The sequence below is a fragment of the Poeciliopsis prolifica genome, unplaced genomic scaffold, assembly GCF_027474105.1.
Source record: "Poeciliopsis prolifica strain line A6 unplaced genomic scaffold, Auburn_PproV2 SCAFFOLD001, whole genome shotgun sequence".
Taxonomy (NCBI): domain Eukaryota; kingdom Metazoa; phylum Chordata; class Actinopteri; order Cyprinodontiformes; family Poeciliidae; genus Poeciliopsis; species Poeciliopsis prolifica.
This window is the reverse complement of record NW_026562376.1, coordinates 12,156,239-12,182,350: the sequence shown is the minus strand read 5'-3', so window position 1 is coordinate 12,182,350 and position 26,112 is coordinate 12,156,239. Positions and strand designations below refer to the sequence as shown.

Genomic DNA, 26,112 nt, shown 5'->3' with positions numbered 1-26,112 from the left:
TTGTATTCCAAAAATGTACACTTTGTAAAACTTTAACAAGGAATTTTAAAAAAAGAGTCTTATATATATATAAAAAAAATGTTGGTTGTGTCTGAGTTTTCTAAGTTTTAGCATAGAAAACAAACATATGGGCCAAGACAGAAGTACTGACTGAGATGTGCTTTGGTTTCTGATCTTTCATCTAAAATGTAATAAAAGAGGAACCATTTATCTCAAAAATGTTTATTTTTAAATACAATGCCAAAGTAGTTCTCCTTTTGGGTTGAATGACTTTTTCTGATTTAACGTTTTTATGACTATCAAATGTTTCAAATTAAATAACCAAATTGCTGATATTGTGCAACTCTAGTGTGGGAAGAAAAACCCAAAGAGTAGGATTTTACTTAGTAAGGATAAAGGCTGACCAAATATGTTCTTTTATGAAAATGTAATTATCCTTTAGACCAAAGAACCGGATGTGTTGCTCCAGGCACCAACAATTGCCATCAAGTGTTTGCAATGACTGGAAATGAGTCGTTAACTCAGATCCCTGCAGAGGATTTTGGCTTTACTCTTCTCAGCAGATTTGTTCTAATTTGGCCACATTACCGGGTCTCAAAGCGCAAACAACCCGCTTAAGGTCAAGCCACAGCAACTAAATCAGATTTAAACCTTCATTTTTTCAGCCGTTCAGAAACAGATGCTGGGTTTGTGCTACTGATAGCTATTCTGCTGCATCATCAAAATGTCCTTGAGTTTAAGGTCACAAGCTGATGCGAGGAGGTAGAATGACTTGGCACCAAAACACATTAAAGACCTGCTGTCAGTGCATCCAAATCACAGGAGTTTTGATTCAAGTCTAGAATCAGAAACGACAGAAGCGGCTTTTAATCTGTTTCTCCTCCAATATGGAACAAACTTCCAGAAAACAGCAAAACTACTAAAACTACTGAGTTACTTTTAATCAAGGCTAAACACCCAACAACTTCTACATGGATTAAATCTAATCTGGATTACATTTTTATTTACCTCTCTTTATTTTGCCATCATAATGTTTTTATGATGTGAAGCATTTTGTTGAAAAGAAGATACAGCTTTGTAACCATGACTTTGTTTCCCATTTGTTCCAAAATTTCTTTAGATTAGAATCCGACGTGTTTCTTCTTGAGATATTTAATCTACTTCAAGTTGCCAAGCAGGTCAGGCAGTAACCAGGCCAGGAAGTGGATAGTGAAACACGACCCCCCAAAATTACAAAAGGTAACGACATAACAGCCGTTTTATGATGATCCTTAACACTTAAGTGAGAAAAACAAAATAGATCACTAAAGAGGCCAAATTCTGTTTTGTAAATGTTCAGAGTTATGAATTAAGGCTCTGATTTTCTTTTTTTTATTTTTTATTTTGCAACAAAAACTGTCACAATGCCATATTTCACGCCAGGATTTGTTTCAGGATTTGTTGACAATGACATTTCAAAGCATACCAGCTGTGTCAATAACTTTAATTTCTCAACAGCACAAACCATAAATAACTTATTGCTCTTCCTAATCTGTATTTAAACGACAGAGACTTGGTCATATTGGGGTACACTGGTGCTTGCAGGACAGTGCAGAGGATTACATTTTAACATGTTAAATTAAATTCAACGTTAACATTTTACATTTTTAACAAACCTGTGCTCTGTTATTCCCATAAGACAAACAAACAGCATGTCTATAGTAAGAAAGCTGGCCTACAGAGGGACCCACTGTTACTGCAAACTTATCAATGTGTAATAAAAAATGAAAACAATTGGGAATGAACGGCTGGAGCAACGCTAAGAAGTCTGATGAGGCAAAAATATTTACGAGAGAGATTGGCGACTGGGATTCCTGACGGAGGGACAAACAGGACTAGAAGTGACACAATTAGGACACCAGCTTGGATCCAACTGGGGCTTTTCATAAGCAATACTCTGCTTAGCATGTGACTCCAAACTGAAATAAAAAATAAGCAAGACACAGGCCAGACATGACACCATAACAAGAGCTTCATGTAACATTTGTTTATGCTTAAATTATTCAAGGAGAACATTACTTTTCACGACAATATTTACTGAGATATCAAATAAAAGACGGTTAATAAGGCCTGAGCAATGACACTTCAGATTACAACACCTAAAGTAATGAAACGAAAAGATTCTGGCCATGCAGGTTAAGATTTTAAGTGCGAGCAACATAGCAGTGAGTAGATACAGTAGACCTAAAGTCATATAAGATGGATCATGAAAGCAGATATCTTCTGCATGTTTGAGTTGATCTTTTCTCCCGGGGGAATTTCACAGTGTAGACAAACACAGGACTAGTTCCTGGAGCAGATATAAGACAGTTTACATCAGTGAACAAAGCGATATGTTTGGTGCTTGAAAAGTCTCCGTCTTCATCTGACGACTTTGACCATGGAGTTACATTTTGTCAGAGTCTGAATGCATCTCATCTCATCAGGGTGCTTTCAGGGTCAGAGTTCGACCCCTTTGACCAGGGCCGCCTCCAGGGTGATGCTGAAGTCGTTCAGGGTTTGCAGGATGCGACAGAGGGAGTGCAGGGCGGCCCGGTCCCGCAGCAGAGCGCCGTCCTCATAAGTCCGAGCTGTCAGGGGACACTCGGCCAGCAGGGGGAACCACTGAGACAGGAGTTTGTCCCTGCAGAGGGACAAACCGTAACCAGGTTTGGTGGAAAAAAGAATAAAGTTTGAAGAAGCCATTCAATTCTGTCATGCTTTGGCTATGTTTTATCATTTTTGTTACAAGTCAAACAGGTAGAAACATCAAAATCTGACTTTCATCAGCTATAAAAATGTACCGACTTCAAATTTAAATGTAAAACAATCATTTGTAATTAATGCAATATTTCTGACAAATGTCAAACTACAGACGTGGATTCAAGGATAATCAAGTGATAGCTTGATTATGCGTAACTCACACAATATAGAGGGAGGTAAAGGATGCAACACATTATCACAAGTTCTTTTGAGTATCATATGGTTTATGTTGTTATGTATTTGGCTGCTTTGCCAAAATTTGACCTCTTTATTTTTAAAAAAAAATGTCAGCCCACCTTACGCCCAGGCAGACAAACAGCTGAAATTTTCCCTCCTTCCCGATGTTCCTGGGGGAAGAGTTGATGGCGTGGACGTAGCGGCACAGCGAGTCACAAGGCGGACTCTTCGGTAGAGTCGAGCCATGCAGGTCGCCCATCTGGTCATTAGTTTCCATAGAAATCACTGCTTTTTCTATGGGAAGAAGTTAGTAGTTTTAGTTGGAAAAAATAATAGGTTTTCTGTGTGGGTCCTAAGATGAAACATTCCCACTGATTGAAACGGAAGCACAAATTCGAAGTTGGAGAGCTGGCTTACCCACGAAATCCCAAACAAATACGTTCCTCTGGAAAAGACGGTTGGATCTGAACCCGTGGAGGAGGAACTTCTCCAAAGCGAGGACCAGTCCTCCTTCACCGCATAGCAAGACTGTCAGGTTCCCTCTCTGGGGAAGAAGAGACGGTAAGAAAGCAGCTACACAGAAGAAACTGCAACTGTGCTCACTGTAACGACTCTTATCCAAACTAAAACCCATCTGCAGTAATGATGTCTTAATTAACTTCCAGATCAATGCAGATTTATTTATGTCTCTGGAGAGAAGTGGCATTCTTCTCCCAGACACATGAAGAAACCAGGCTGACTGATGGAGGTGATGAAGCGCGTTCAGGCGCGAAATAACAGGATTTCTACTCCTCTGTGAGTTAACCACCTGTCAGCCTTTCAGCTTAACTGAACTACAGCGTTAAATTGATGCATCAGTTATGAAGACATTGTCACAGGAACACACCTCCTGCTCAGGTTTGTGAAAATGTTTCACAAGGTTGTTGGCCGCCTCCCTCAGGTCCTCCTGTACCTCGGCAGAGTGCATTCCTGACGGCAAACACAGAAACATGAGCGTCTTTACTGTTTTTATGAGGAAAAAGGTGAGACCAGAGCATGATCTGCTGTTGCAGCACAAACAAACAAGTAGGTCAGGCATTGTGCTAAAGAATGTGCTTCTCTGTAAGTGACGTACTGCTTCGGCCGCCGAGTGATCCCAGCACCGTTCTTACGCTCTGAGACGGAGACGCCAGCTCCGGAGGAGTTCCCGACCACCGTCCAGCGTCCTCCTCCGCTCCGGGAGACACCAGCTGACCAATCAGGACTCTCTCCAGGCTGCCGTCACCCACGCCTTTCCCCAGCCATCGGCCACATGGAAATCTGCAGGAAAAAAACACAGTTTTATTATTTTTTTTACATTTTTATCTCTCTCAGATGCAGATCATATGACAAAATTTGTTTTAACCAGTTTATTCAGTGATGATTACATGTCTTGCTTTTAGGCACTGGATGCAGGATAAAGCAGATTTACTTCATGTTATGAAGTGATGGAGCAGCTCTTTGTACAGAAAGGATCCTTAAAATAAATCCATCTAACACTGAAAAACGATGAGAAAATCTCAACCTCTTGACGTCAGAGTTAGGACAAAATGTTTTGTTTTATATAGTCTAACCAAAGGCATGGTTATTAGTGAACCTTCAGGACGGCCGGTTGGCATGTGGGGAGAGTCTAGACTTGGTGATCTCACTTTTCTTAAATTTTAATATTAATGTGGATCTAGTTCTCTGGGTTTAACTCATGTTTATGTCCCCTTAAGTTATGGATTAAATAATAAGAAGTAAAAATTGTATTCAAACTAAAGATTGGACTTTGCCACATTTGTAGGACGAGACTGAGCTGTGCCAACATGACTTTATTTTTTATTTTTTTGCACATGTTTCACAGCTTCATCAGAACTGCGGAGCCACGCTGAACACTCAGTGAAGGGACCAAGCCAGACGGTGAGTCTCACCTGTAGGTGTGACCTGTGATCTCGTTGTAAACCACCACACAGTCGATCAGACACTTGGCCAGGAGACCCGAGTTCTCCTGCACTCCCAGCTGCAGCGTGCTGAGCCGGCCCAGGTTCTTACTCTGAAACAAGAAGCAAAGAGACAGAGTAACAGGCCTGCTCTGGCATAATCCTGCTGCTGGAAAACCTTTTATGTACCTATATATGCAACAAGGCTTCTTCCAACAAAGTCTGGTCAGCTTTAGTTTCTTGGCCAGTTATTTAAATCCAGGTTTTTAAGTCAGACCTAATTAGATACTCACTTTCTTAGGAGATTGTAGTGGACAATGTAATTATCCTAATAACTGCATATAATTTTTCAGTATCAGCAGAAAATGCTACTTTGTATTGGACAAGATTTTGTATGTGCCACTATTTTATTAGATGTTTTAGTTTAAACTTATAAGTGCCTCCACCCACAAAACAAAGAATAATTATTGTCAATCAACTACGCTACGTTTGCACTCCTACGGTTTTTATTGGCGCTGCTTCTGTTTTAAAGATTATAATTAAAGTTTAAAGGTCAAAAGGTTGAGTAGTTATGCCATTCTGAAAACAAAGCAGAGGGGGAAAAATCCCTTAGATCTCAATGACTCTGGGTTGACAAAGATGAAAAAAAAAAATCAGACATTTCAGAGGAACATTTCACAGACAGTGAGAGTAAAAATCTTAATTCTGTGTAGCCCAGAAGCAGTTTTACAAAGCTCTGACATTTTCTGCAGCCCTATTAAGATATTTATGAAACATTTCATTTGAACTTCTGTCGTTACAGGCAGTGAACACATGTTGATTTTCTGGCCTGTTTTGAGGACAGGAGTGAGAACAAACCTGGAAAAAGATTTCCTGTGCATTCTTTGGGATCTGTCTAACGCCTGAATCGCCCAGCTCTCCTGACACACACACCCAGGGGTTAACTGTTGCCATTGCGATGCTCAGCTTCTTCATGGGAATGATAACAACGCGGTACGGAATACCTGAGGAAGAAAGGCGAAAAAGGACACAAAATACAATTTATATGCTGTTAAACATTCCTCAATAAATCTTTACAGCATTGAAACAAATTCAAAAGTGTCGTCTTTGGCCAGAAGGCACAGCAGTAAAGCCAGATGGGCGGAGATGGACATCGTAAAGCTCGACCCAAAGCTCGGGACTGGTCTCTTTCTGTGTCCTTCGGTGTGACAGGAGTGGCAGTAAATCCTGCTGCATGTCAGGTTTAATGGGACTTACTGATGGAGGTGAAGGTGCGGGTAAAGCAGAGGTAGTCCACAGTGTTGAGGGAGAGCAGGTGGTACAGAAACTGTTCTCGCTCTTCCTCGCAGAGCAGGAATGCATGAGGCTTGTACAGCTGCCTGTCAGAGGAGCATACAAATGAAAACTCAGACAAGATGCAGGAAAAGTAAACAAGATTAAAAGTGTAAGGAGCAGACAGCTCAGCTTTTGGCTCATGGTTAATACCGCAAATAGAAAAAAGAGCAACAAACTGAAAAAAATGTGTTGAATTAACACATTAACACTGATTGAGCACTAGCTCAATTCAGAGGGTCTGAGATGTATGTTGCTTATTATGTCCTTTTGTTTTATTGTCATCAGACTCCCGACGACAAACTTTTCTCTTAAAATTTGATAACACTTGTTCTATAATTGCCCAACGGATCTGGATCGTTTCACGTCAGGCTAATAAAGATCAGTAAACTGAGACCTGAGCAGCTCCTGGTTCGTCAGCAGCTCTTTCAGGTGTTGGGACAGCATCTTCTTCTCCAGAGCCAGATGGATCCAAGCTCTGGCCTGTCCCACCTCTGACAGATTGTCTCTCATGGTTTGGATAAACCTGAAAAATGTATACAAAAAAATTGAAAAAAAGGTAAATATATAAATGAGACGTCTGAACAAATTCCAGGATTTCCTTTTTATAGTGAAACATTTCTGTTTTTGATACCTCATGTCCTGAATTAGCGACCCTCTCAGGAGCAAAGAGCCGTCTTCAGACAGCCTCTGGTCCACGCTGTTAGAGCCTGAACCAAAACACAGAAAACCTCTTAATCAAATACTTGCACACACACATAGAGAAGGAACAACAGTGACGTTGTGCTGCTCTAACCTGGTACATCAGCAGGTGCTTCCATCTTCTCCTGAGCAGCCTGGTAGTGCAGCAGGTGGGACCAGATTGCTGACTTTCCCTGTTCGTCACAAACACGTTGATCTCCTTCAGAGCTCTGTGACATGCGTCATGTTTGAGGTTTCTCAGATGTTCCTTCTCACCTGTTTGATCTGCAGGCCGTGGCCCCAGGTCCTCTCCAGCAGATCACACAAACCGTGGATCAGAGTGTTTTCCTGAAGGCCGGTGATGTTGGCTTCTCCCTGACCCAGCTCCACACACTCTTTCCCCATCCTCTCCTTCAGCATCCGCTTAGTCTGAGAAAAACAAAAAGTGGGAATAAACTCTCCGATGTGTTGTTTTAAAACGATCAACCTCCATCCATTCAGAGGAGGAGAGCGCTCACCTTCAGGCGACACTCGCTCAAGAGCCCATCGACAAATTCTCTGTGAGTCTGAGAGACGGCTTGAGGCGACGGGTCAAGGAGTTTCGACTGTCTGAAGGCTCTCCTTGTGAATGCGTGTTTCTATGGAACAAAGAAAATGACCTCGTAGGTAAATGATGCAGCTTTTGAGGCCTGTATGCATAGCTGTGTGTGTCAGTACCTGTTTAGGTTCACTGTCGGTTCCAGACTGATCAGCAACACTCCTTCTGGGTTCAGTCCTGCGTGAAGCTGTGATGCGACTGGAATACCTGGAGAACACAGAAAATAATAAAATCTACTGCTTAAAATGGATAAATCTGCATACATTTTTACTTAGACCATGTTTGTTTTAGCATAAATATTGATGTGTTTCTATGTAGCTAATGGAGAATAATCTCATGTTGCCCATCAACAGTCAAACTGATGATTTTCCAGCTCTCCTGCACCTGTTTTAAATGGGGTTATTTCTAAACTTATTTCTAGCAAATCTTCCATGTTAAAACTTGATACGTTTCCAGTGTCTCGTTTCTCTTTAGCCGATTTTTAAGCCCAACAGACTGCGAGAAGGAAGCAAAGTCTCACTTGTGTGTGTTGTGCGCCTGTGCGAGCACGTCGGCCTGCAGTCTGGGGAAATATCCCGGGTGATGCCGGCCCTGCCCGATCCTCATGTCCAGCAGGTGGGGGTGTATGGCCGTGTGGTCCGTCTTCAGCAGCCTGCGCTCGATGGCCTGAGCTGCAAGAACAAAAAGATGCAAAACAGCGTGAGCACTTACTGTTCCAAGGAACCACAGGGAAAAAAGAAAGAAACAAACAAACTTGCACTATGTTCGAAACAAAACAAGCAAAAAAATATCTGATAGGGGAATGAAAACAATGCAGCTTGTGCAGTAAAGCTGAAACAAGTCGGAGCATGCAGTATTTGATGCAGGTTCTACAGCGGAAACAAACCAAACAAAAGAAAAACATCGCTCTGCTTATAAAAAAAATAGTCATGCCACTAAGACAATGTTAGGAAAAGTGAATCACTAATTTCAGTTAAAATGTATTTTTTGACAAATACAAGAAACAAAAAACAATACAACACTCCTTTTTGCTCCTATTGCTCCATCAATAGATCCCACTAATATTGATAGATGGAATGATAAAAACTGGACATTAGGCTCTTTAACTTGCACTTCTTTTATCAGCTGTAACACACATCAAAATATTGAGGATCCACATGTCTTTCAGTCACATTGGAAATACACTCGTCAATGTATTGTGGAGGATTTTAAGTGACAGACCCATGAAACTAATGCCATTTATTCTACAAATAAAAATCTGAGAAGTGTGGCATGTGTTTGTATTCAGGCTTTTAGAACGGCCTAATCAAAGCTGCAAAAGTCAATTGAGAATGTGTTGTAATTGGTCACAGATGCCGTCCATCCAATCTGACAGAGTTTGAGCTCTTTCACTCTCCAAATACACAAAACTGATAGCAACAGGACTGATCACTGTAATTTGAGCAAAACACGATTCAACAAAGCAGTGATTCTGGAAGCTTTCATGTTTTTATTAGCAAAAAAAAAAAAAAAAAAAAAACTCAAATAAATCATGTTTTATTTTCTTTACCATGTTTTATTTCTTTATCAACTCATTTCTTTGAGTTGATTTTTTATTTACATGATCTTCTCCATACATTATAGGGGCATTAATTATGTAATACAGGTTATTTTGAGAGAATAATCCATTTAATCATCTTATTCCCTCACAGTACCTGACTCAAAGAGCGTGGTGCACTTCCTGTAAGGACGGTTCCGGGACTCCTCGTCGCTTATGTCGTACAGTCGCTCTCGCTCCATGCGGCTGTCAAACAGCTGCTGCAGCGGCTCCCTGTCCACCCAGCGGGAGACAACCTTCCCGTCAACAAAGGAGGAAAACATGCAGGTTTCCAGGAATCGGGACAAGAAGTGCAGGTGGGCCGCTGGCTGAACTGAGAGGAACGAACCCTAAAAACAACGAAAGCGACTAGATTTTAGCGAGTAAATGAGACACAAGCATCAGTTTCAGCAATGCGGTCAGGAATCTGCTCTAGTACCTTGTCAAAGCTGCAGGTGCCGTCTCTATTGTTGAACCACGAGTCCAAATCCATAGCGCTGTTGACAATAAAGTCCTCATACCTGCCAAAAATGGCTGCGAATCGAACGGCGAACACCTCCCTCAGCTGAATATTTAATTTTGCAGCCTTCAACTCTTCCTCTTCCTCCTCAAACACGTGTCCCAGTGTCTTTCCTCCCTCTGAAACGTTTCCTCCTCCGCATCTCCTCGCCAGAGCCTGGAGCCGCTCCAGCACCGCCAGCTCTTCTCCTCCGAGGTTCCCGTTCCTCCGGTCCTCCATCAGGTCCTCCAGCACCAGGCTGCTCAGGCGTGGCGACGCCGATGTGGAGCCTGTGGTGGTCGTCGCCGTCACTCCTCCCCGTGGAGGGAGCCCAAAACTTAGCAGCACCTCACTCAGCTCCTGTATGAGCTCGGTCTGATCTGGGAACGGAGGCAGGTCCTCCGGCGCTTCCACGCAGTGGCTGTCAATGTCCACGAAACACAGATTGGCCTGGGGAGCAGAAAAACACAAGCAGAGCGCCTCAGCCAGCATAATAGGGTTAACCAGTCAGATTTACATCGTGTAGATAAAGTGGCTGAGCTCCAATTAGGCTGCGAGACGAAGAAATGTCATTCATTCATTCTTGCTACAGCGACAAAATGATTTGACTATCTCTGCAACAGGAGACACTGGAAAATATTTCTGTCAGCCTCTAACGATAAGAAACTTGTGCGATAAAATGCATAAATCTGCTGAGCGCACATTTTCTAAAGAGTAAGAAAAGACAGGCGAGGATTTAAAAAACTGCCTCTGTAAGCAGCAGTCAGCAGCAACACAACCTTCAGCAGTGACCTGAGGCCGACGGTTAAACCCTGAGGGATGCAGGGAGATGCACTGAACAGTCGCAGTCAACAGCATCATCCTCCCAGCCTTCACTTCATTATGTGAGCAACAAGCAGGGAAACACAATTTCCCTGCTTGTTGGCTGTAGACTTTGAGCTCAAAAACAGCCAAACTTGTATGATTCATGATATTTGGAGAGCTTCTCATTTGCATGAATTATTCAGTAAAGCCCATTATTATGGATTTGCCAGGCTCTTCATTTCTGCTTTCATCCCCCGGAGCCGTCTTACTGCGCCCTCCTTTCTGGGCCAGAGCAACTTCAAAAAGGATTCAGCGAGACATTCATGCAGCATAAAGCGATCTCGGATGCAGGCGAGGATGTGAAATGAGGACAGCTCCGAGGGATTGTGAAGAGCCAATCACAGGCAGGGAGTAGGGGGGTGTTGCTGCATGGAGCAAATATCTGATCTGGAAAAGGCTGCGAGAACGCCTCATTTTAAACATTTCTAGATCCTCAGGAAGATATATGAACCCTGACTTTGTGGCTAGTTTACACATTAGCTGATTCTCTAGTCATGCAATTCCAATGTATTTAAGATATTTAAGTTTTTTTCCACACATGTTCTCTTTAAATCATAAAGATAATTGTTTTTATTGCAATTTTATGTAAAGACCAACACAATGTAGTGCATAATTGTGAAATACAATAAAATCAATACCTGATTTTCAATTTTAATGACTGAAAAGGATAGCCTGTATTATTGCTTTGCCACAATTAATCTGATACCCTTAAAACCATTGAAGCATTAGGATGATATAGTCAAAGTAAAGGCAGCAGGGTTTCCCCTCAGTGTAGTATAAGCCTGGCGGGCCACCAGGCTTTACTTGTGCCTCCACCAGCTAAGTATTGTTAATTTATCTTAGTTTTTTTTTATTATTATTGTCTTTTTTAAGACTTTATATTTGGTGTTTAGGTATTAATCTTCCAGTCTTATAAAAATGCATAACTATCAAGTAATATTTTCAAATTTCCTGTAAACTTTAAACATTTTTAAACTCAAAAACATGACATCCAGCTGGACAACTGCCCTCAAGCACCGGGCTTAGCAGGTTTTCCAGGTGAAACCCTGGGCAGGATGGAAATACAGATGGAAAGACAGACATTAAAGAAAACCTGCTAGAGGGGTTTGTAAAGTCCCAAAAGGTGAAACAGTTGAACAGGCTTGAAGCCTCCTTTTTCACCTCATGTGGAAGGTGAAGCGAGGATCGCTGAGCTCCGTTTCTGTGCTGGATGCCCATCAGGAAAGGCACTGGAGCATCGAGGAGGTGATGCAGGGGAGTAGAGATGATGGGGAGGTAGATGTGCTGCCACTGGAATGGAAACAGCAAAGTGGTGACGCCCTCTGCCACCATCATCAAACGCTGGTAGTCTGAGGAGCAGGAAGACAAAATCTGTTAGCATAGAGTAATCCACTTTATTAACCCCAAAAAATATATATATATATATTGAAGCATTTAAAGCAACACTTCAAATACGAAGTATAATTAAATCTTCTCTTTAAATGCCTGAGGGTCGGTCAGATGTCAGTGATGGTCACTTTTTAAAATCAAATTCTCATCAAATGTAGCGTTTAGTCAGCTTCCTACCTTATGTAACTGTGAGCATTTATTACTGAATTACTGTGAAACTACGTTTTTCTGAGACGAAATTAGTTCTATTTCACCAACCTAATGCATTTCTGCCTCGTGAAAGTTTGTGGCTTTCACTCAATAACATTTCAGTATTGCCTCTTTTTTGCATCTGGCAGTCCAGTTCTATAAAATCTGAGCTGCAGCCACGTCAAGATGTCTTATTTTTCAAAGTAACAGATAAAAACAAAATGTTTAGATTTTCAGTGTCAGCTTGCAACTTTCCAATAGGCATAAATGAAATCGATGAAGACAAGCAGATAAATTAACCTGTTCTAGGTTTTATTTTTTCCAATATTATAAAAAAAAAACAAAAAAACTTCCACAAACTTCTTATTCATTTACCTTTTGAATACAGCAGGACTTGGGTTTCCAGCAGAGCACAGGTAAGTAGTTTAACCATATTGTCCACACCCAGCAGAGAGAAAGCCTCTCCCAGAGGATAGTCTGCGAGGGGAAGCTCCCCAGGCCCGGGCCGCTGGCACACAATGGGCCCCTGCACCCCATGAAACCTCAAGGAGCGTCCGGGTGGAGGCAGGGGCACCTCGTACAGGATGTTGTAGACATAGCTCTCTAGGGGAAGAGGTGGAGCCGTTTGGGATGTCACAGCCTGGTGAAGTTGAGCCAGAAACTGGCGTGAAGCTTGCAGGAACGGGAGCGGCGTGATGAGGCAGAGGGCTTTGGACACGTACAGGGTGTCACGCGCTGCATTGAAGGAGCCCACGCAGCCCAGGCAGCCAGAAACTCCAGACGTCAAAGACTCTGCATCCGACTCCTCCAAGCTGCTGGCGAGAGAGTCCATGCTGGAGGTAGAGGGCGTGGAGGCGGAGGAGGATGCGGAGGAAGAAGGCGAGGAGGCCGACGAAGAGGAGTGGTGCTCCACATGGTGCATCTGATAGAGAGTCTGCATGGCGGTGATGATCTGAGGACTAGTCACCTCCTCGTAGAAGGTGTGAACGAAGCCGTAGGAGTGCGTTCCGTCGTCAGAGGCGACGGTGAAGGAGTGGAACTGCGGGTCGAGGCTGTCCGCCTGTGTGCAGAAGGACAGACCTCTGGGCAGGCAGAGCTGGAAGCAAAGAAAACAGCAGAATTAGAAAAAAGCTTAAAGTTAAAACTGAAACCTGAGGGTGAAAATGAACTTGAAACTTTTCACTGGCTCACATTGAACAGTTTTTTAAGTCATGTTGCAGGCACATTTATCGATTTAACTTTATCGCAGCTGTACAAGTCTTGATAACCTTTTGTGCTTCATAAAATTCATCCTAAAACAACTAAGATGTTATCTTACTTATAGTTTCATTTCACAGACAGTTCTCTGTCATTATTTTTATTTAAGAGTTACCATTTATTTCAATTGTTTTGTTTTTTAATTCTTTACTTGGTATTTTCTGGATTAAAGGTTATTGGGTTTTATTATTGGAGACAATTGAGAAAGATTGTTCATCTTACTGAAGAAGGGCACCTAATATTTCACTAGCATTTCTGAAACTTTGATTAAGATACCCAACTTAACAATACACGCAAGCAGTCCTTTCAGATTGCAGTGTTGCTAACACTGACATTGTGATGATGACAGCGATCTGCCTCCACGGTGCAGGCAAACATCTCACCATGTTGACGGCGTCCTTGTTGAAGGGGTTCCTGTCCGTGTTCTCCGGGTAATGCACCAGAACCTTTGACTTGAAGGACCGCCGGATGGGGCTTTGTTCGAAGCTCTCACCTGACAGACAGAGGGAAAGTGGTTGGCTGTTTTTATAACAGTGCAAGAAACATATCTGGCCTTGATTTGTACTGAATCAGAAAAGAAAACAGAACAGATTGGAGCATGACAGAACTCAGACAGAACACCCTTTCCTGGTGCAGAAAGGACACAAAGTTTAATTCCTGTTGACAGCAAGGACAATGCTGCAGCGAATATAGAGGAAGGTCCCTAGAAAAGGTTACGTAACTCATTAATATGAAGACAGTCAGTTGGGTGAAAAGGATGCAACACTGTTCCTCCTCTATGCTCTGCAGCAGAAATTTCTGTGCTTTCTCAGAGTGATGTTTGTGCATAAACAGAATATTTTATATATTCATACACACACACTCGGCTGAAAAGAGGTGATGCAGTATATTTATGTTGGTCGGAGCGAATAATAAACCAAAATACTTTCATTTTTCTTTCACTTTCCAATGGTATATTTTTATTTTAAAAAGTGCCTACGATAAAACCTTCAGCCTATTTAATTACATAATTGAGGTGCAAGAAGCACATCAGGTTCTATAACATCCTCCTGTCTGCTGTGAGGTGTGACGCACTTGCATCGGCGTGCAGAAACATCCACCTGACCTGCCTACAAAATGACGCACAGCGACCCGAGACAGGAAACTGCACCATGGAGCAAAAAGAAGAAAAAGAAATTTAAAAAAAAAGAGAGCGGAGCGTTTCACGTCAGTCTGGTAAGAGGGAGGCAACAATGAGAAAAGGGCTTCTTTCCGTATGGTACCAAACGGAGCGAGAGCTTGGCTCAGAGAAAGACACTGTGTTTCCATGGCATCCGTTTCCGCTCCGGCTTCGAAGACAGCCAATAAAAAATAAATAAAATATAAGAAAGGTATTTGCGCTCGTCATCAGTTACGTCACCTTCGGCTGGCACACTTAGAAGCCACTATAGTCCTGATGCGCATCCCCTCAGCGGAGGACGTAAGGATCACGTTTATGTGTTTGACTGCGTGTCAGAGCACAGGGAGGAGGAAGGAGGTTTGTTTTCGTGTTTCAGTGAAGGAGTAAATATCTGTTTCTGTCGGCCTGTAATCACCAGCTCTCCTATCAACATACAAACACATAGACTGTCTTCCAAAACTGTTTTTCACCCCTTTTAAACATTTTGTCACATTACAATTAAAAATTGTATTTAGATTTCAATGTGATGAATCAACATTATGTAAATAATAATTGGAAACGGGAAAAAAAAAATGATACAGGGTTTTCGGTTTTATTTTTTGAGAAGATGCCTGAAAACCTGTAGACATGACTTCTTATGGCTTTTTAAAAAATTTTGTCTCCATCATAAACAACAGATTTGAGGAGCAAAAATCAAATTCTCCCAGCAGAGCTGCAGATCTCTGCAGCTCCTCCAGAGTCACTTTTGGTCTTTTCTTAGATTATACACCAGAAAACTATGTTCAAGCTTTTATTCAGGGGCATCAGAGTAAAGAGGCAGTATATTTTATATATTTATATTTGAAAAACTCTATAAAAGCCGTCTATCCCTTTCTTTCCAGTTTGAACCAGTTTGAAGTCGTTCACTAATTATGTCCGTCTACTTTGAAGTTCCAATAAAAATACTCACTAAGTTACTTTATTGTAACAAAAAGACGATATGTTTTTACGTGTAAGAATATATTTTCACTACGCCTCAGTTTTGTTTTTGTACAGAATCACTGTGGGCATAAATCAGGGGTGCATAAGAAGAAAAACATTAAAAAAAGAAAGAAGATTAAAATGACAAAAAGCATTGAGTGATTTACATATTTATCAGTCCAGCAAATAACAGAACAGACATATTTTGGAGGGGTTTTTTTTTGCTCTTTTTTTTTAGATTAGCACCACGTCTCAGAATATAATTAACTCAAGCTGGATTTTCTGCACACCAGCATCAGATCTATTATTAGACAAATGGTGGCATCTCTCTGCAGTCAGCTTTACATTTTAAAGCAGCTCCATTGGGCCAGGGAGATCTCACCCTGCTGCACTGATGTCATCCCTCCCCCCTCTGTGACCGCCACCGGGCCGAAGCCTCGGCCGTTCAGCATTCCAACAGGCAGCGTCATGTGAAATTTGATTAGGCTGCAGAAAACACAGAGGCATCTATTGAGGAGCTAACAAGAGCAGATTGTCTCTTGGTGGGCTTTCACTAATTACACCAACGCACAAAAGGAGATACAGTATTACGTCATTCTGGCTTGAACAAGACAGGTGAGCACGGTTTTTAGATTATGAGTGTAAAGGGACAAAAACAGACAGACAGAAATCCCTTGAAAGGAGCAGAGCCCCCCGGCCTGCAGGCTGTTACATAAGCAGATTGGGGGAGCTCAGATGTACAACCAACTGGGATGGTCACTCACAGCAGGGGGGCAGACTAACGGGTTAGTCAGAGCTTGGAGAAATCTGCAGCAGAGATGTGCATTATTAAAAGGTTGTGCATTAAAATTAAATATGCATTTCAGTTTGCATTTGGGCTCCATTGCAATTAACAAAAACGAATGATTCGTCCAATTATTTTGTCCCTGTGATTTTCACACTGTAGAAAACACAAATTGTTTGGTTTACGGTAAATATGGAATACTGGGAATGATGACTATTTTTATTATTCTGACAAGACGACACTACCTTAAAAAATCAGTCTACTGGTGGTGTCCTGTTGTTTTTCCTCCTCCATTGCCTGTGGTAATGTAAGAATTTTTCCCCCAGGCTGGTTTAGATTATATTTATTTGACAGATTCCAGTCAAAGTTAATAATAGATCTTCCATCTACACTATGGAGTACCACAGGGCTGTGTGCTCAGGCCAATCCAATCTACTGTAAGCTTCTCTTGGTGTAATTGTTGGACAATATGGGTTGCTTATCTGTTGTCAGGATAATACTCAGCCTCATGTACCATTAAAGACTAATAAATCAGATTTCTTAGCAGACTGCAAGCGTGTCTTGAAGAATGATAAAACCCAAGATAAGTTAATTTGTAGCTTTTAAACTCAAAGCAGAACTTGCCTTCTTTGGACCAAATGTCTGTGTGATTGGTCACTTTTTACTGTTTTCTTATCTACATTTAGCAATAACTCTCAGATTTTGGATACTTTGCTGCTGAATGATGAGACCCTCGTGGAAAGAAATGATACATTAACTTGAACATGAAACTCGTAGGAATACAAACAGAAATGTTTTATCGGGACAGAATGAGCATTTTGGCTTTTTAACGCTGATAGCAACAGTGATCCAAATGATAAGGATTTTCCATAATTGAGAACCAGCTTGTGTTACATTAACGACTTGGCACCAAAACTGTCAAGTCATAGCTACCTTCTCCCCCTGAGGAGTCGCTCTAAATGAGCCTAACAGAGGGAAGGAGAGGACGACGGGGTGTGACTATTGTCTGCTGCTCTAGAACTACCTGGAAGTGACGTTTGGCTTATTTAACACACTCAGTTCTGTTTCCTTACAAAGGCTTCAGGACGCAGGCAGAACATCAGCAACCAGAAGAAAATCAGAACATCTCTCCTCCACTGCTTCTGACAACCAAACACCTCCTTTCCCACCCTAATCTGCCCAAGACTAATTTGGTTTAGATGATAAAATTCCAGGTTTGTGTCAAATCGATGCAAAGAAGCCACAACATGGGTCATTATCTGCTCAGAACAGAACGATCCGGACGGTTTCGCTCATCCTGCCTGAACCCTGAACCTCCTGGCCTCGATTCTCCAGCTGTGTTCCAGCTTTAATGTCCCAGACAGGATGTTGTTGTTTGTCCGTTCTCCACTGTTCCCGATTCAGGTGTGTAACCAGATGACTTGCAGAAAACTGAGGCACATTCTGGACTCCTCTAACACACTGCTGTTTTGGAAATATGATGAAAACATGAGGAGGACTGCGCCTTGTTTTCCTCGGGCAGGGTCAGACAAAAGGACACGAATAAGAACCAGGAATCAGCTGTCATTGTAAATCCATGCAAGCTGATTCAGATCCATCAGAGTTTCTGATTTTTTTAGACATTCTGAAACGTGTAGGGACATTTTAAGAAGCACTGAATGAGAGGGATCCTGGATATGTGTTACATAAACATTGGCATATTTTCTTCTCAAAATGGAGCATCTCAACACTGCAGACAGAAAACACATTTTAAACCCAAACGAGCCTCACTGAAAATGTCATCCTGTCTAAGTGATCATGTTTTAGATGAAATCCGGCCTATTTACCCGCGCCATCGTCCGGCTCCAGGCCCGTCTCCGTGTCCACTCCACACACGACAAAATAGTGGGCGAAGCGGCATGAGGCCGACCCGCCCGCGGCAGCTGCGGTCCCGCTCATGTCGACGCGTGGATGGGGGTGACAGCTGCGCGGTTCTCAGGTTCTTCTACTTGTGCCTAACGCTGCGGGTTTTCATAGCGGACCGCGCGCATAATCCAAAATGTCTCTGAGGTCCGCTCTGTGACTGTGATGGAGTCCGGATGATCCAGAGATGGTCATCACGTTTGTTCACAGAGGGAGGAGGAGGAGGAGGAAGGCTGGGTGGGAGGAGAGAGAGAGAGAGAGGAAGAGGAGGAGTGGGAGGAAGGAAAGGAGACAAAGACAGAAAAAACAAGGACGGCGCGTCTCCAATCTATCCGCGTCACTTAAAAAAAGACTTTTCACGAAATGTTATTTTTATTGACATCTGTTTTTCAGATACAATATTTATTGTGGCACCTAAGATAAACTGATCAATCACCAAACAGAAAAGCAGATATGCGCATTTGTATTAAAAAACAGTGAAAGCAAAATAACAAACAGGTCAATTATTATTGTTTTATTTAGCTATTAGGAAAATTATGGTTTATTCAGTGTTGTAAGAAAATATTTTCACTTCATTTCTATTTTTTTTCTAATTACAGATTCAAATAATTGTATTATTAAAAGTAACCCGAGTAACACAATATGCAGTTTATCATTATTATTTCACTTAAGGGAAATTGCAAAGCACATTTAGGGAAATGCATTTTCCCTAAAGCACATTTCCTTCCATGGAAAATGTGCTTTCCAAAAGGAAATCACATTTCCTCCTTGCTAACTGGAGTTAAACTATTTGGAAATCTAAGCTTTTTATTTTTTTCTAGCCACATCTTATTACTGATTTAAATTACTTGAATAGAACCAGTTTGACAACCTGAAGTAGACTGGACTTCCAAAAAAGCAACACGCCATGACCCAATCTGAAGAAATTCAGAACCAGATTGCAAACCTAATGACTTCTAATTCCAGTGTGTTTTTAGTTGAGTGAAATCTCAACTAAAAACACACTTGTTTAGAAATGAAGCCTAGGCGTAAATTCAATCTGGAAGACTCTTTAGCCCCTCCCGCAGCTTTCAGTAGGCGCTTCCCGCTAATCACTGACGACCTATCATCGCTAGACTTAGCCATGTCGCAGCCAATCACCGACCACGCCTCAGTTCATAAGGACGTCCATCCAAAGTGCCTCCCGTTTCGCTGCTGCGCTCAACACGTTCAGTCGCACGTCCCAGCTTCCCAGCAAACCATCCCAGCGGATCCCTTTCTTGGTGATTCCTTGCGTACAGCTGCTTTGCCGTGTCCTCGACCCTTCCTTCCCCATCAGACGCTCCCGAGTCTGCGCTCAGCCCACCTCCACCCCTTCTCCACCTCCATCGTCCAGGCTCCCAGGCATACTCATTCACTGACCTCCACCACCAGGCCGGGTCCCGGGGGATGTCATTCCTATCAGCATCGGGAATGCTCATCCGAGCTTATCGCGTCAGCTCGATGTCCTTAGCCGGGGCCCGAGCGCCAAAGACTTAACTAACTTTTCTAATCGCTTTCATTCTCATCTGAGTCTCTCCCGATTGAATTGTATTTGAAATGCAATATGTAACAATGTATTGTTTATTCTATGTTGCATGATTTTGTGTTTTTGTGTTTATGATGTAAAGCACTTTGAAATGCCTTGCTGCTGAAATGTGCTATACAAATAAAATTTGATTGATTGATTGATTGAACCACAATGACAGCCGTTTTCCACAAATTGAGAAAATGTAGAGAAGTGAACTTGGCAAAGTTGGTCCGAGAGAGTGCATGTGTAATGTACAACTGAAGGAGGTCACAAATGTACCACTGAATTAAGCAATAGAAAACTTTTCACCCATATTTAAAAAACATCAGTGGCTGCAGTTATTGACTCTGATGCAATCAGCTGGGCTCCCTTAATTTTACATTTCATCAACTAGCATCAAATCTATTGGCTTGATTATAATAAAGGGTAATATTACTGAGGTTAGGAGAAGGCTTGGGCAATGAGGTCAACTAAAAGTCATTTAAATGGGAATAAAGTGAAAGCTTTGCACTTTAAATTCCTAACTTTTACTCAGACGTTTGGCTGCCCTCTCTGCATCGTCACATATTGACCTGTAATTGTAAAATCACAGCTTTTGGCTGCTGTGTGTTTTCAAGGTTACAGCAATAAAAATTAACTGACCAAAAATAAAATAAAAAAAAGCTAATATTTCCTCCAGATGTACTGGTGAAGACAGCCGAGAGCATCATTATGTGTGGCGCCACCGTGTGGTGGGCCAGTTGTACTGCTGCGCACAAGACAGACCATCAGTTGTTCTCAATCCTGTCATGTTTTTAGTTTGTTTCTCCGCTAACAAACACCAGATTTGTGTTTATTGTATCACTAGCGAACTTCTGACGGAATAATTCAATATTTTAAATCAGGTGCTTTTGCAGAGATCCATCTAAAACACGAAGAGACTCAGAATCACTGCATTAGATAAAGTTATAGCAAACAACGCTACCCCTTTTTCAGGTCAAGAATTGTAAATCAAAGCAATAAAGACTAGCTGGTCTTCACCAAGTTCTAAATGATTTAAAGTGCAAAAATACTGAATTCGACAAATATTTACCACAGCAAGATGAAAGGCTTTAGTGATAAAGAGTGAGACGTTGACATCCCCTCACATTGTTGCTATTTTTTAGCACCTCGCTCCATTAAGATCTTCCAACAGCCTTTATAGGTTATAGTCGAGGCTTCTGCTTCACAGTCTGTTTTGGAGCAATTATCCTGTGGATTTGAAGGCATGTCTCCTGCTTCACGACCCAATTTAGGACTAACTTTAGCGGTGTGACAGATTGCCTCACATTCGGCTCCTATATATTTGGTGTGCAGAAGAGCTGGAAGGTGATTTCTGTGGCTGCAACAGAAGCAGCCACATAGAAATCACCGCACCACCACCAACCACTGCAAGTTGTTTGTGCTGATATGCCATTTGTTTTCTGCCAAATATAGCGCTGCGCCATTAAGACCAAATTCTTTGTTCTGAATTCGTCTGTCCACATGGACTCAGCATTCCAGGACCTAAATTTGGGGAGAATTTGTTGAGCGTTCCCTTCCTGTGAAGAATTGAAACTCAAATGTCTAAACGAGAGAAAATCTCACTGCAAGAATCCCACAAGTGGATGAAAGCAATGGATAGATGGACTAATATGACTCTGGAAAACTTGTCTGTTTTCAGTTTAAAGCATGTCAGCTTTAAGTAAATAACTGAGGTCAGATTTCTGATCTCATGCTCAAACCCTGCAATTGTTTAAGGGTGCACTTACATTTACCCCTCAGTGTCAACTCTATTGATGTATGTTGGACAAAAACAACTAAAGCTGGATTCACATTTGCATTGATTTCTGTTAGTATAGTTTGCCAGATGGTGATAAACAAAAGCAAAACATGTAAGAAATTCAAAGTTCAGATACGGTTAAAAGTCACAGTAAAAACACTTGGATGTCTCAATTTAGATTTATTGAACAATTTAAAGAGAAACATTTTCTAGTTAGGGAAAAACAACAAATGAACTAGTTAATAAATATAAACTGTTATAATCAATCAGCATCCTACCATTCAGTTTTGGTAAACCATAGTTGCCTGAGATTTTTAGGTCAATAAACAGGTGTCCAAACATAAAAAAGTGCAGCATATCTCAACATCTACTCACCACAGCTTTTAACATTTCACATGTAGTGCCATACTGTCAAAATACTATTCTTAAGCACTTCTTCTGGTCCGATCAATATTTAGATGGCTCCCTCACTTTCTGTATCACTAGTGCATAGATTTGTGTGATATCAAAAGCGTGCAGTTCACATTCATCACTGGTGTGGATAAATAACCTTGTTACGTATAAACAACTAATAAACAATCATGGCATCTGGACCAAGTAGTCCAACATTTCCAAGCTGCATCTCTGCTCAAGTTTCATGATAAGTTGCATTGCAGTTCAAGTCTCGTCCTGCTGCCTGCTGGGGGCTTCGTTACGTACTCCTGCTCAAGTATTTAATGTCACTTTCTTCTGGCAGCCGTGGTTCTTCGTTCATCCAGGTTAATAACTGATGCATAACTCTGCTTTGTGGTGGAGGCAGTGGCTAAACTTTAATATCTTCATGATTCACTGAGCTCCTGGCTTTCAAATTTGCAGAACAAATAATCAGCAGTTTTGTTTAAAGGTTTGCTTCTGCCTACCAAACAGAAAAGATTCTGTTATCTAGATATCCTGATAGCTTAGATTTGTATTAAAAAGAGTTTCTTTAAAGTCAAGTACATAATCCGTTAGAAGTTAAACTTATGACTGGAGACCAAGATGCCTCTCTGAGCTACAGAGGGTTGGGCACAGAGGAAATATAGCATATAAACATTTGGCAGTTGGGCTTGACTTCTTAAATGTCACCTGAATCTTTTGAGATTAGTAAGTATCATTTTAGAAGTTATCTGCAGATCATTAAGGAAAATAGATTTCTTATAAAAACTCAGAAGTGAAAAGAAGAGGAGAGTCTTTTAAAGCTTGTGTATTTACATGCTAAACAAACGGTGGCATCATTTTTACCTATTCATAGCAAGACTGTAGAAAATTGGAGTGTCTGAGATAAAACTGAATTAAGTATGAAGTTATACTACTGATGAAAGGAACACTAAAGAAAAACAGTATTGCTGAGTTTCCACAGGAGGCTACAGCACAGTCCACAACGGTTAAAGAGGAACGGTTTAAAGACTAAAGCCTGGCAGGTGGAAGGAGGGAAGTTTTAGGTCAATATACGAGCTACTTGGGCCTGAATCTCCCCAGCGGGGTGTGAAAGCAGCCGGACAAGTTTGCCGTGCAGCTGGGAGGATTCATCCAGCATGACCCGGAACAGACAGTCCTGTTTTCGTCTAAGTTCGTCGGCCACCTGTGCTGAGGGCCTCCAGGCCTTCAAGTTCCCTACAAAGGTTAGCAGTCGCAGCAGCACAGCCGTAGACGTTCGTTCATCAAAGAGAAGCAGCACAGATGCAGGAGCCTGGGTCCCAAAGCAAAGAGTAAAGAAGTCAGTTTGTTTTGATGCATTTCTACAGAAAGATATGCTAACTGACTGGACGATAAAAAACGAGTACCTGAGCTTGAACTATGTCATCCATCATATCTGGATTAGATGATAAATTAACAAGAACTTTCAAGGTCTGAACCTGAAAGAGAAACAGAAAAAATTCACAGATTTCCTCTTGACTGTTGGACAGCAATGTGTTGCTCCATTTGTTTTCAAAGTCGCTTAAAGATTAAACTCAATTCCACAAACCTGTAATGCTTCACTGCCGACAACCAGCAGAGACAATAAAAGAGTGACCGATCCCTTCAGCAAAGGCTGATGTTTGTCTGTGACTGAGAGGTTCGTCAGCAGCCGCAAAGCACCCAGCTGAAGGTCAGAGTTCACTGCAGACATTTCAATCAGTTCCAGCACTTGTGGCACATAAAGCTTCAATAGAAGAATAAAAAGACATCAATGCATCAAGTAGAGCCTCATTAAAGTCAGCTGGCTGTTGTGTGGTGTAACGTTTACAGCAACGTACCTTTATTTGCTCCTGGTTTTGGATATTCATACTCAAATTATTTAAAGCATTCAGAGCTTGCACTCTAACCTCTGGAGCAGGATCAGAAAGGAAGCCAGCTATGACAGGAATCCCTTCTAATTCACGAATTTGGTTCTGAAGAAAAAGGCAAAAAACAGTAGATGAGGAGCTATGATCAAAAAACCGATGTATTCTACACTGATATCAAGAATAAAAGTAATTAGTGAATGCTCACAGTTTAGTTTGAGAAGATTATCAAAGTTGCCTTAACTTAATTTGTTTAACATTGATTAGTAGTTTACAAAATAAACAAAAGAAAAAATAATCAGCAAGTGGAAATGGTTCAACATTCTATGTCAGCTGAACCATTTCTGGGCTTTTTTTGGCCATGAGTTTATTCTACTGCATGACCCAATTATCCATTTTCAGTTTTCTAGTTCGGTCTGGCACTTATTATGAACATCCTGACACTTGAAGGAATTAATGATGTGATTTATTCTAACAAGGATTCCAGAAATTTGGGGCCAATATTCCCACAGCATCACAGATCTACCACCCTGCAGAAGCAGTGGTAGATGTACAAAATTAATTTTAGTATCAGCTCACCAAAACATATTACTAAGGTTTAAGCCACAGGTCACCAAACTCTTTTCTGTATTTTAGTGATAGGGCAGGGAATGCCCCTTGAAATAGTGAAAAACAACAACACTAAATGTACATGTTTAGCAACTGATTGGTTCAGTTGTTTCCATTCGACGACAAACAAACAGAATCCACAGGGCCCAGAAAATGAGAGTTTGTCCTTGTTGGTTGTGCCAAAAGGTTTCATTGTACCTGATTTACGGTGAAGGCAGCAGCGTTTCCCAGCGTGAGAAGAAACTGAGCCCGATTAGATACGTCATCGATGGTCTGCAAACGTGACAGCAGCATCTTCAAGTGATGCATCTCCAGTTTGTTGGGAGATTGATGGACGATCTCTCCTTCAATGCAAAAAAAATAAAACAAATGAATAAATAGTTATTGCATTCTGGAAAACTAAATATGAAGAGGCGGATTTGTTAACAGATCAGGATTTAAATCTTAATTAAATTGCATTTTTAAACAAGAGATCAGAAGTTAACTTTCTATTGTGAGTGCAGTGTAACTTTTTAATATTTACCTGATGTAGCATCATCTGTTCGGGCACAGACTACATCCAGTCCGGATACTTTCGCTAGCAGACTCCCCGGCCCTAGCTTCATCCCTCCCTGCTGGCTGCTCTTCACGCTGGGACTTTCATTATGGGGATTTTTCCTGGTTTTCTTGAAAACTTGCCCGCTGATAAGTTTGTACAGTCCGTAAGAAGCGCCAGCACCCGCAACAATTCCCAGCAGAGCCTTCATGTTGCCGAGCCTTGGGATAACACTGCCATCACCCATGCTGCTAATCTCTGCTAGCTGCTTAGCAATTAGCTGCAGATGTTCCGAAACGTTTGAAAATTAAGCGGTTATCAAACTAACCGAGGTCATATGTTAGCCAGCAGTGGTTAAAAACTTCGCCCTGAAACAATTGACCGTTTTCATTGTTGTAAGGACTACACAACTTTGCTGAAAAGCTACAGTTGTCAAGTTGTCAACCTCATCAGTTGGACCGTTTTAAGGCCAACCAAAAGTTTTCCTGAGTTACTTGCATAAAACTTCTTTTACGTTTTGGCTCAACTTTTTGCAATATATTGTGATATTAAACTTATTTTTTAAGTGTTACGTGTTTTGATTACATATTAAATAGTTTGAGCTAAAATCGTGAATTAAACTGCGATAAATCTCCCAGCGTTAGTTTTAGTTGTCCAATGTTCCTCCCTGTGGCAAACTGGCTGTGGCTTTATTTGTAATCCCTGAGAGCTGAGTTAGATAACAATAAAATAATATAAATGTAATTCTGATTTATTACTCACGCTTGATACAGTCTCTGCAGCTTATTTTTACAGTTGCAACTGCAAGTGGTGTTCTTGTTAAATTTCTGACTAGATATTCAACCTTCTCTGGTGGGATAGGGTTGCATTTTTGATTGGGCGGGGTAAAAATAGGCCATGTGTTATTTTAGGTTGCTAATATGGCACAGTTGTTGACCAGTCACACAACCTTGACCAGGTATAATAATTATAGGGGGGGAACAAACAAAAAAAAACCATTTGCACCTTTAAATTCTGCCATCATTGTCCCAACTGGAAAGAGGCCAAAGTACTAGTATTGCACTAGTAGTTTAAAACAAAAATCCATAGAGGCAGGCTTTTTTAAATGCAAGAGTGGACAACCAGACCAAATTAGTTAAATACAAACCACTTAAGTCAATTTTAAAAACATCCTAATATAACTTCAGTACAAATTCCACTTAATAGCTAATTAACAAGTTAAACAAAAACAGAAGAATTTGTCACTTCTTGAGGTCAGTAGCCAAGTAC

At 41.4% G+C, this 26,112-nt stretch overlaps 2 protein-coding genes across 3 annotated transcripts; both read right to left on the bottom strand.

Moving 5' to 3' along the window:
- Positions 1–1,355: 1,355 nt before the first annotated feature.
- LOC129361660 (DENN domain-containing protein 5B-like) lies at positions 1,356–18,314 on the bottom strand. 2 transcript variants are annotated; one of them, XM_055032658.1, is made up of 21 exons: positions 18,013–18,314; positions 13,667–13,776; positions 12,402–13,122; positions 11,610–11,797; positions 9,525–10,034; positions 9,204–9,435; positions 8,030–8,180; positions 7,629–7,716; positions 7,430–7,549; positions 7,188–7,340; positions 7,027–7,105; positions 6,865–6,940; positions 6,628–6,756; positions 6,156–6,277; positions 5,757–5,902; positions 4,890–5,011; positions 4,073–4,257; positions 3,845–3,927; positions 3,376–3,502; positions 3,078–3,252; positions 1,356–2,662 (listed from the first exon to the last, which is right to left on the bottom strand). In XM_055032658.1, the coding sequence occupies exons 1-21, from the start codon at positions 18,122–18,124 to the stop codon at positions 2,479–2,481; spliced, it is 3,813 nt and encodes a 1,270-aa protein (XP_054888633.1). In that variant the 5' UTR covers positions 18,125–18,314; the 3' UTR covers positions 1,356–2,478. The 2 variants fall into 2 exon arrangements, with proteins under 2 accessions (XP_054888633.1, XP_054888641.1); XM_055032666.1 differs by lacking the exon at positions 18,013–18,314 and adding an exon at positions 15,785–15,887.
- A 3,270-nt stretch (positions 18,315–21,584) lies between these two features.
- On the bottom strand, positions 21,585–25,747 carry armc10 (armadillo repeat containing 10). The gene is made up of 6 exons (XM_055027437.1): positions 24,832–25,747; positions 24,507–24,652; positions 23,673–23,807; positions 23,402–23,578; positions 23,220–23,291; positions 21,585–23,125 (listed from the first exon to the last, which is right to left on the bottom strand). The coding sequence occupies exons 1-6, from the start codon at positions 25,088–25,090 to the stop codon at positions 22,874–22,876; spliced, it is 1,041 nt and encodes a 346-aa protein (XP_054883412.1). The 5' UTR covers positions 25,091–25,747; the 3' UTR covers positions 21,585–22,873.
- Between the last annotated feature and the right edge of the window lie 365 nt (positions 25,748–26,112).